The sequence below is a fragment of the Symphodus melops genome (genome assembly GCF_947650265.1).
Source record: "Symphodus melops genome assembly, chromosome: 3".
Lineage (NCBI taxonomy): Eukaryota > Metazoa > Chordata > Actinopteri > Labriformes > Labridae > Symphodus > Symphodus melops.
In genome coordinates, this window is record NC_136693.1 from 7,504,256 (window position 1) to 7,515,529 (window position 11,274).

General features: G+C 42.9%; 1 protein-coding gene across 1 annotated transcript; it reads left to right on the forward strand.

The window, feature by feature from the left end:
* Positions 1–1,578: 1,578 nt before the first annotated feature.
* leo1 (LEO1 homolog, Paf1/RNA polymerase II complex component) lies at positions 1,579–11,062 on the forward strand. The gene is made up of 14 exons (XM_079340286.1): positions 1,579–1,690; positions 2,072–2,226; positions 2,454–2,905; positions 3,656–3,876; positions 4,115–4,219; positions 4,360–4,454; positions 4,849–4,997; positions 5,239–5,323; positions 5,636–5,730; positions 5,842–5,976; positions 7,365–7,500; positions 9,241–9,433; positions 9,572–9,669; positions 10,592–11,062. Exons 1-14 carry the CDS (start codon positions 1,633–1,635, stop codon positions 10,724–10,726), a joined length of 2,112 nt encoding a protein of 703 aa, XP_079196412.1. The 5' UTR covers positions 1,579–1,632; the 3' UTR covers positions 10,727–11,062.
* Positions 11,063–11,274: the final 212 nt, after the last annotated feature.

Here is an 11,274-nt window from a genome sequence, read left to right on the forward strand (position 1 = left end):
ATTGTAGATGGACCTTGAATATATATTTATGATTATAATGTGGCAAGCTATTGGCTGTAATGGAGGCAAACTAAGTCAACCAGATAGGCCTATTTATTTGTATATTTTAATCAAAAGAAATGTTTAGAAAGTAGAGATAATTCATTTTTACAAAAGGAACTCTTCACTTGTTTTCTCTTCTGTTACTATCTGCATCATTATCATGAGATTTTTCCCGATCAAAGCAACGTCAATCTATAACTCTCTGTTCGTCCTTACCTCCCTCTTTCGCACAAATACACCCAGTTAACACACCCGAAACACACACTGTGTACAATAAGAACCTTGTCTTTCTCTGCATTGTGTGGATCAAGGAGAGCTCATCTGCTTTTTACAACAGAACATTACACAATAGCAGAGATATTGAATGTCATGCACCCTCTGGTTCACAGGAAATGTGCAATGTAATAAGATGCTATTAATGTAACACAGAAACTCTTGAGACACATGAGACATAGGTGGTGAAAAACTACATTAACCTATTAATGAAATTAACTTAGAAAAAGACAACTTTATTACGACAAATCTTAATAGATACATAGGTTATATAGATATGGTATGGCTGATGGTAGACAGATCTTAAGGCTGACAGAACACTTAACAGTCACGATGCAGGTTGGATTAATGGATGGCAGCTGATTCATGAGGCTGTGCAATAAAAGATATCCTGGATGGACCATGGTATAAATAATAATAAAGACATTTTAATATAGAAATATTACTCTCTCTCTCTCTCTCTCTCTCTCTCTCTCTCTCTCTATATATATATATATATATATATATATATATATATATATATATATATATATATATATATATGCATATAGATAGATAGATAGATAGATAGATAGATAGATAGATAGATAGATAGATAGATAGATAGATAGATAGATAGATAGATAGATAGATACTTTATTGATCCCGAGGGAAATTCAAGGAGCCAATATATAGCCAAGTCAACCACCAGCCTGTGCTGACCCTCAACCATGTTGAAAAAGTAAAGACCAGCTGTAGACATTGTTCTACAGCAGCTAAAATACTCTTTTATAGACAGTAAATGTATAAGACACTGCAGCTGCTAACACAGATAGGCCTGAATCATCACATAATAGATGAAGAGCAACTGAAAATCATTCAAATGGTTGCAAAACATATCAAGAAATAAAATACACTTTTTATTCAAACCATGACATGAAAAATGATTTTCCAAAACTTGTCTGATTTGAAATCACTTTATTTATTCCACAAATTATTTGATAACCAATTTATTTAAACTAGAATTACCATTAAACAAGTAAATTATTAATATATTATTACTTGATAAAATATATCAAATAACTCTTCTGTATAATATTAAACCCTATTGATTACACATGTATAATATTAAAGCACTTCATATGAAATAGAACATACCGCTGGTTATGGTGCAGAGTTGAGTTAGACTGAGTAATCCGTTGTGTACACCGCCGCCCTGTGGACGTTCACGGTTACTACATCATTACGTCCATTTCTGACTGAACTCGGAAACAAATCTTTTTCTCAAAGGTCATTTCCTGTTGCTGTTTCTTTCCCTCTTTCTGCAGTTTAGAAGAAATGGCGGACATGGATGAATTGTTCGGGAGCGATGGAGACAGTGACAATGATCAGCGAGGTGATGTTTGGTTTTTATCTGAGTTTTTGAAAGGTTTGATTTATAATGAAATGAGCGGACTCATTAAAGTATTTATCTGATGCGCAGCAGGAGTGAGCTCGCTTTGTACAGAAGCCTGCGCGCGCGCGTGTGTGTGTGTGTGTGTATGAGTAGTCAGGATGTTTTGTTTATCCTTGTTGTTAGAAACATGTGCACGTTTGCTATTTTCTTAATGTGATAGTTTTTTTTTTCACTTAAATGAAATTTTAGTCCCTAGGTAGCAGACATCACATGGGCATGATGCTCTTCCTGTGTGTTTGGATCTGGGCTCAGCTGTCGAACTGATTGGTATACGATCATTTTGTAGCCGATCAAAAACAGTCTGTATCATTGTGTTTTCAGAGTCTGGCTCCGGATCTGGTTCAGACTCCGATCGGGAGAGACCTCGATCTGCTAGCAACGCCTCAGGCAGCGGCAGTGACAGTGAGAGGAATGATGATGATGATGAAGAAGAAGGAGGAGGAGGCCAGGAGGGAGGAAAACCCAGCATGAACAAGGTGTGTTTTAGAGAGAATATTCAGTGTAGATGGAGGGATAGGAGTGCTCTGCAGGTTTGCCTCAACAATATCCTATAAGATCCAGTGTTATGAAACGGGTTCTATAAACCCAGACGTCAGGCACCATGAAGACACCGCTGCATGATCGGATGACTTATGTTATGTTCACTTCTCTTTGCTAAGGTGACATAGTAAAGTAGAATCCGCTCTCTCTCTCTATCTAATAGGAACTGTTTGGAGATGACAGTGAGGACGAGCAGCACAGTCAACACAGCGGCAGTGACAACCAGTCTGAACGGTCGGGGAACCAATCGGATGCCAGCATGCACTCAGACCAGGCGGAGAATGACCACTCGGATGTAGAGCAGCACAGCGGCTCAGAGCGCGGCCGTCGAGATGAGGACGAGGAAGAAGGAGGCCACAGGTCTGATGGAGGAAGCCCAGCTGGCAGCGAGATGTCTGGAGCAGGGAGTCCTCGCTCCGACAGAGGGAGTCCACGCTCCGACAGAGGGAGCCCTAGCTCTGAGAGGGGCAGTCCTCGGTCTGAGAGGGGCAGTCCTCGCTCTGAGAGGGGCAGTCCTCGCTCTGAGAGGGGCAGTCCTCGCTCTGAGAGGGGCAGTCCTCGCTCTGAGAGGGACAGTCCTCGCTCTGAGAGGGGCAGTGTTCACTCAGACAGAAGGTGGGCCAAAACGCAACGATGTGATTTGTTGTTTAGGGCAAGACATTGATAGAGCGCCATTCACAGAGTTAAAAACAAAACACAGGAAAACATGTCGGCGAGCAAAAAAATAACATTAAAGCAAAGATATATTAAAGCAGCAATATGTAACTGTATGTTTTTTCAAAAGTAAAAAAAAAAAAGAAGTAATGTTTTCTAAATCTTTAGTGCCCAGCTGTTAAATCACATTTCTTCGACCTTTTTCAAAGATGTCGCTCCTTCACAGAGAATGAATGAGCTCAGGTCAGAGAGAAACAGTCGGACTGGACATGACAGAACACGAGTCTGTTTCAGCGCTTCTTTAAGGACAACAATGAACGAACAAGAGCACGGATGCTACATTAGCGTTTTTGTCAGTGACGTCTTTGTGCTGCGCTGTGGGTTCGAAAAAAAGTGACAATACAAACAAACAAGCTTGAAATCACAGTGTCACAATGCTTCAGAGCATTTGTTTGTTGGAACCAAAAATCCACCGAAGAATGACCAAAACAAAAGCGGAGGGATAATGCGTCACATTTGAGAAGCTTAAGATTGTTTTGTGTTTTTAATAAATTAATTAAACAAATAATCTGTTTTGATTTTCTACATTAGTTCTGCGTATCCTCTAATCCTTTGAGCCCCTGATATTTTTAAGCACCGATCACAAAAATGTACTTTCTGATAAAAAACAGTCATCAGAGTAATACCTAACATGACGCTCTCATTCTTCAGTGTGCACAGTGACCCCCGGACCCCTCAATCCGGGCCCAGCACCCCTCACTCTGACGCAGAGGCTTCTGGCAGGGAGAACCAGTCAGATGATGAGAAGTGGGAACGAGGGGCCAAGAGCGACCAATCTGAGGACGAGGAGGAGAAACGGCGTTACTCCGACGAAGAGAGAGAGAACTCCGACGACGAGGGGCCGAGGAACAGGAAGTCAGTCACGCCGCAGGGTCAGTATATACGGTTCGAGGGGATGAGCTCGTCGGCCCGCCTGCTCTGTTCATCCTCACACGTTAGATGTCATAAGAAGAGGAGTCGAGCCAGATGGGAACATTTGTATCTGAAACTCTGAGACTAATCTTTTCTCTACTTGAACATTCTTTTTTATGCTCTGTAAGTCACGCAGTAATGAGGTCTCTACGTTGTTTTTCATCTCCTTTCTGTTTTTTTTTTTTTTTTTTTTTTAAGGGTCGGCAAAGGGGAGCGACAGCGAAGACGATTTCCTCAGACAGAAAACCAAAGCGAAAGCTGCCTCTGACTCAGATTCCGACAGCGATATCGGATCCAAGAAGAGTAAGAAAGCGATCAGCGCTCATTTATTGTTTGGTTATACCGTGATCATCACATTGTTGGTTCTTTATTGTATCCGCTGTGCACACTGAGTTTGTCAGTTTTAGAAGCTGCTTTATCGGGCCTTCTGTGCTTTCCTGCAGCAAAGACGACGGCAGCAGACGACCTGTTCGGAGAAGCAGACGACATCTCATCTGACAGCGATGCAGAGAAGCCTCCGACCCCGGGACAGCCTCTGGTATCTGCCTGCCCTCTCGCTCTCTGTCTCTTTCCACAAATCACTAATCCTCTTTAATTACGCGGAGTCATTTTTTTTTTTTTTTTTTTTTTTTTTTTAAGGAGGGTCCCAAATCTCTTTTTCCAAGAGCTTCTCACTAAGCTTCTAGAAGCTAATCCCTTTTATCAAAGGTCATTGAATCTCTCTTAAAATTAAATAAATAATCTTGCCTTCTCTCTCTGTGTGTGTGTGTGTGTGTGTGTGTGTGTGTGTGTGTGTGTGTGTGTGTGTGTGTGTGTGTGTGTGTGTGTGTGTGTGTGTGTGTGTGTGTGTGTGTGTGTGTGTGTGTGTGTGTGTGTGTGTGTGTGTGTGTGTGTGTGTGTGTGTGTGTGTGTGTGTGTGTGTGTGTGTCCAGGATACAGAGGATGGGATGGAGGGGGAGCATGCAGAAGAGGAGCCTGCACCTGAAACCCGTATTGAAGTAGAAATCCCTAAAGTCAGCACAGACCTGGGGTCTGACCTTTATTTTGTCAAGTTGCCCAACTTTCTGTCAGTGGAGCCCAGGTATGAACACTCCCACTGTCACTTTATACAACATTTTTAAAAAAGTCTCTTTGTTGATGAGAATTTAAAATGTAGTCAATGTTTAAAGAAAAACTCAATTTCAAACAGTCCTAAAAAAAAAATGTGCTCCTTCAAATCTGAGTCTGTTGAGCGTCGAGTCAGGAGTTTGAAACCAGTGTTCCTGATGGTGCTGACTTCGCATTACAAATACAGTGGAACTGAGTTAAATTCTGCTCTGTAGGCCTTTTGATCCTCAGTACTACGAGGATGAATTTGAGGACGAAGAGATGCTGGATGAGGAGGGCCGAACGAGGCTCAAACTGAAGGTATGCGAGTGTTTTTGTTGTGAAAAGGAAACAAATCTAAACCATGAACGGCTCGAAACAGTCGCAGCTGATAAATCAGGTTTTTACGTTTCACATCGAGACGCCTCTACTGTGCTGTGATGACATGATGCCGTCATTACGCCTTCATGCCCCTTCATTGACCCCAGCACAGCATCAAGGCTCACCTCTGAGGTTTACACTGCTGGGGACATTACAGTACTGTCTTAAACAGGCTATGTAAAAGGGCTGTATGATTCTTCTCACTTCTTTCACAAGTGACTGATGTTTTTTTTCTTCCTTCTCCCCCTGCAGGTGGAGAACACAATTCGGTGGCGAGCCAAAAGAGACGAGGAGGGAAATGAAACCAGAGAGAGCAACGCGCGGATCGTCAAATGGTCTGATGGCAGGTGAGTGCGTCGGAGCACACTGGATGTCTGGTGTTCTGACACTGTGAACAGGCGGTGCTCTGTGCTTTGTGTGCTTCTGAAACGTCTCTCTCCCTCTGTCTCCTGCCTCAGCATGTCCCTCCACCTGGGGAACGAAGTGTTTGATGTTTACAAAGCTCCTCTACAGGGAGACCACAACCACCTGTTCATCCGTCAGGGCACAGGACTTCAGGGACAGGCTGTTTTCAAAACCAAACTCACCTTCAGGTAACACACTGGCATGCCCTTGTTGTGCTGCTGCTGACAGGCTGCTTTTTCAGACCAGAGTCTAGCACTCACTTGAGTTAGAAACCAGAGATTTCAGAGTTGCCAGGGATCCTCCTCCTCCTCCTCCTCCTCCTCCTCCTCCTCCTTCTTCTGGCTCTCTGACAGCCGTACATACACTAAATAAGCCCCAGGATGTCTCTCATTCCAAACAACAATAGCAGCCTTCATTCAATCTCTGTTCAGAAGGGTGCAGTGTTAGTCGCTGGATCACCGCGTGCAAGCTACCCTCGGTTTTCTCCCAGTAAGAACTGGTTAAGCCTCTTACCGCCCCCAGGTCCACCTGGATGTTCTGTCTTCTGGAACCACATGGGTCTAGTAGGAAAGGAGCCAAAGCTGCTTTAAAGCTCCGCAGGCCTCCACACTCCCAGACAGAACATTACTATTTGTCCCGATCAGGTCCAATCATCAGAGCGAAGTTTGATTAGGATTAAGACTGAAGCTGCTCAGTGTGGTTAGGTAACCTTTTTTTAATTTTTATTTATTTTATTTTTTAAAAGATGAGCTTGAGGCACCACAGATAGTAGGTGAACAGAAATATTCAAGTAGAAAGTTTCGTTTTATGACTGAGGCTGAATCTTCCAATCCAAAGAGGATGTTTTCAGGTTGTCTTCAGTACAGGATCATGAATTAAATATGAGCTCATCATTTAGAGAACGGCTCGAGCTCTCTCCTATTAAGTTTTTTTTTTTTTTTTTTTTTTTTTTTTTTTCTAACGACAAAGTGTTCATGCTGAAGCAGCAGAAGAGTTGGTATTCATGCAGGTGGAAACAGAATAAAATGCTGATTCCACTGAAACCATTGTGACACCAAAACACAGTCTCATAAGAACGTCAGACAGGGGAGAAGAACCGAGTGGGTTTGAACAAATCTGGTGCAGTCTGAAGTAAGCTTAAAGCCAAATGATCCGAGGTGTACGATGCCCTGAGGTGCTAAGGTTAGCCTAGCAGTTGTGTTTGAACTCAGCACAAGACATCGTGTGTGTCAAATGAGTTCAGCGCATTAGCATCTTCATGTTACATTTGGACACTATCCACCTTGTGATTATTTCAGTCAAAACCTGTCGCTGCTTTAAGTAAAACTCCACAATGTACTTTTGTGCTTGTGTGGGCTCAGACACTTCTGGCAGGGGGCCGTGTTGTGTTTGCCAGTTTGTGATTGAAATGGGAACGTGTGCATCGTTAATTCGGCTTTTCTTACGTTCGGCCAGAAAATAGGGTCACAAAATAAAGAATTGGATAAAGACTTCCACTTAAAACGTCTTATTGTTTGAAACAAATCAAATGAAACCCCACAGGTCACATTACTGTTATTGTGTTATTTATTTTCAGGCCACACTCCACAGACAGCGCCACCCATAGGAAGATGACCCTGTCCTTGGCTGACCGCTGCTCAAAGACGCAGAAGATTCGAATCCTCCCCATGGCTGGACGAGATCCTGAGTCGCATCGCAACGAAATGATCAAGGTAACACACACACACACACACACACACACACACTCACTCTGTCCATCTGTTCCTGTCATGTTTGTCTTTCCTGTGCCCTGCCCGAGAATGCTTTTGTTACCACGGAGACCAAAAAAGGTCGCAGAGGGCCAGTTGGTGGCAAGCATCGGGCTCAGTTACATAAAGTCCTCTCCTGACATGCTTACATAATGAGGTCACACGGGGGCCGGTCAAATGGAAATAGTGTCAGCAAGTAACGGGTGAGATGAGGGGGGCGGGGCTTGTGTATCTACTGTCAACATAAACATGTAGCGTTGATAGCGAAGTTTGTCCCTTCAATGAGGCCGACTGTATGTGATGAAGATGTGCAGCACTGAGCTTTTCTGTCTGTTTAGCGACAAACAGACTTTTGATGCCAAGTGCAGTCACATGACCGACTTTTTCCTGAAGGCCACATCACAGTCTTTACAGTCACACCTCAACTCAGCTTGATCTCTTACTTTAGGAATGACACGAGTTCATTATTAAAGGATAGGATTGGAAAAGTACACAGGACTTTTCTCCATCCATTTTGGACTGTTCTTTCCAGCAGAACCAAGACTCGTGTGGATGTTTGTTTGATTCTTAGAGAAGATGAGACAAAATAAATTCAGGTGCCAGATTGTTCCAACGTTACAGTACAAGATGATTGTCAGACAAAGGATTGAGTGGATGAGGGTTGAATTGTAGAGACTTTCGATTGGTTTCTTGACGACAGTTGATGGAGCAAAGTAGAGCTCATGCATGTGGGGCTTTCTTGAAAGGAGTTTGTCTTACGAGCCAACACACACTGACAAATAGAGAGCAGTTTAAAAAAAAAAAACATTTTTTATTGAACAAAACAGTGACCTCCGTTTGGTAGTGGAGTGGTCTCTGAAGTGGTTACAGACTCACCTGTGTGGGAGGTGTTGAGGTGGAAAGAAAAACAACAACAGTGCACCCTGTATTACCCGACACTCAGTGGGCACGCCAGCTTCCATTCATATTTGTATTGAGCTTTAGTGCAGAGCATTACAATTACTGACAGCAAAACAGCAAGAGAGACTGGAAATATTAAAAAAAAAAAAATCTGCAGATCTGCAGAGTCTTTGGACGTTTTCAAGAAGACCTGTAGAGAAAAGCCTTCATGTAATCTAACATCCTTTCTTATACCTACTTTTTTGTTTTTTGTGTGTATGGTTTCCTGTTTTTATTTGTGTACTTTTCTCTTCATTAATGTGAAGCACCTTGTACCAAAGTGTTTTAAACGTGCTATCTAAATAAAGACTGACTTACTTCCTTGTATGTTGGTGTACTTTGAGATCCACATCTGTGAGCCAGCAGGACAATCGAGGCCCACGTCCATGTTTTAACACGGAGCTCTTTGCAGCTCGTGTGAACTGATGAACCACATGGCAGCGGTTCAATTCCACTTGCAGCTCCTTTCTGTCACATCTGAAGACTTGGACACATCTTCAGTCTAACTGTAGCCTCAGAGCTGTTTAGTTCCATTAAATACAACCAGTGAGCAGCATTTAACGAAGGAAGACATGAAAGTACACACAGGCTCAAGGCTGAGAGAACAAACTGACTGTTACATATAATATTAAAAGGAATGAATAACCCATCACCCCTTACCAATACCAAACATGTAACGGGTGTGCAGTGAAAGTGTATTCAAGTATTAGCCTGAAACGCCGTGTCAAACATGTCCGCTTTATTCCTTTCGGTTTGTCCCGACAGAAAGAGGAGGAGCGTCTGCGAGCTTCTATACGCAGAGAGTCCCAGCAGAGGAGGATGAGGGAGAAGCAGCACCAGCGAGGCCTGAGCAGCAGTTACCTGGAGCCAGACCGCTACGATGACGAGGAGGATGGCGAGGAAGCGGTCAGCCTGGCAGCCATCAAGAGCAAATACAAGGGAGGAGGAGGCCTGAGAGGTGAGCATGTTAACTTATTCACCACACTCACCTTCTCTCTTTTTTTTTCTTTTCTTTCACCAGCTTTTTACTTCCTTCCAAGTCTCTGAAGCTCGAATCAACATCCTTTGTTTTGTTTTGTTTTTGTTCCTGATCCAGAGGAGCGAGCGAGGATCTACTCATCAGACAGTGATGAAGGCTCTGATGACGACAAGGCCCAGAGGCTGATGAAGGCCAAGAAGCTTGACAGTGATGAGGTGGGTGGAGTGTTAGATCTTTTTACAATCTTCATCCCCTCAAAAACAGAACTTTCTCAGATCGTCTCCAGCCTATTGTCATGACCAACAGTACATTTCATCAGGTTTCTATGTTTACTTCTTTTTATTGATGAGAAGCTTATCTGGAAAAAGCTAAGATCTTATTCGTCCAAACAGGTCAGAAGTATTTTAGGAACTAAGACCGATCCAAAAAAAAAAAGTAGTAGTCACTAACCTAGGCAGGACGGTTTGTTGTTTTTACCATTAGCTTCTCAGATCCATTTATCACGTCAGATCTGTTGATGTTTTGTATTGTTAACTGTGCAGAACCTTTCTTGGCCAGTTTCTCATAAGGACGAGTGGTGTGGCATTTTGGAACATATTTTCAGCTCTGCTTTGGGGGTATGATGGAGGAGGAGTATGAATAGTTTTTAAATGTTTTCTCTTCCCTCTTGTGGATTTGGTAAAAACGTGCCGAATTCTGTTCGAAGTTTATGGCAACACTTTGCAGAGGCGTTCATTGTCAATGTTTGCTGGCTCCTTCTTGAAGTCAGTAGTGTCATCTTTTATCCCGTCTTTTCTGTCTGCACCTTTGAAATGATTCTATTGTGCAGAAATAAGGAGCTAAAGACAATGGTTTCCAGACAGACAGGGGGCAGTGTGAGGCAGGACACAACATGGGTTAAAAAGCAAATTGCCTGTTTACCGTCATGTGAAGCAGAACAGAACAGGACAGGAAGTATGAGTCCTAAAGAACACGCACTTAGTTCTGCACAGACTGTTTCTGCAAAAATGTGTTGAAGAGCCAGAAAAAGGCTAGCAGCTGTAAAAGGGACAAACAGAAAGTACTGAAGGTACAGAATGTCTGCTGCTGTCAGCAAGGCTGCTCACATCAGAGAGTCATGTGTTGTGTTTTGTACAGGAGGGCGAGGGATCGGGCAAGAGAAAAGCAGAGGACGATGAAGAAACGACCACCAAGAAGGCAAAAAAATATGTCATCAGCGACGAAGAAGAGGAGGAGGAGGAGGTGGAGGATGAAGAAGAGGATGACGAATAATTATTATTATTATTTTTTTATCATTCCACTGTTTTATCAGTGCCCACATGGCATATAACCAGCCATATCTTGTTTTGTAGATTTTTCTTAAGACGTGTGTGTGTGTGTGTGTGTGTGTGTGTGTGTGTGTGTGTGTGTGGGGGGGGGTGAGCGTGTGTGTTATGTTTATGTTCTGTACAGCCGAGGAGAAAATAAAGAAATGTCTCCTTATGTAACTTACGCTTCCAAAGGCCATTTTTGGAAACCTCTTTTGTAACATTATGATTCATGTGCGTGAGTCAGTCTGTGTGAGATTAGCAAAAATAAAGATCAGTTCAGGTACTGAACAATATGGAGGTTGAAGGGTTAATGTTGTCACTTTGTCAGAGATTAAATTGGGTAAATAACCTAACAGAGACACCCACTGCATAACACTGAGTCTCATTACAAAACCAAGCAAAGACAATCATCTACCCACGTGCCAGTTTAGTCCATGATGCAGAAAAAAAGGTGCCCTTGAGGAAAAGGGTGGAGAGGCTAGTTTGGGGATAAATAACCAGCTGAACCCA

Coding starts and splice junctions, on each gene's coding strand:
- leo1 (XM_079340286.1), top strand. CDS start 1,633: ATGGCGGACATGGATGAATTGTTCGGGAGCGATGGAGACAGTGACAAT. Junction 5,977..7,364: donor AAAACCAAACTCACCTTCAG/GTAACACACTGG, acceptor ATTTATTTTCAG/GCCACACTCCACAGACAGCG. Junction 9,670..10,591: donor AGAAGCTTGACAGTGATGAG/GTGGGTGGAGTG, acceptor TGTTTTGTACAG/GAGGGCGAGGGATCGGGCAA.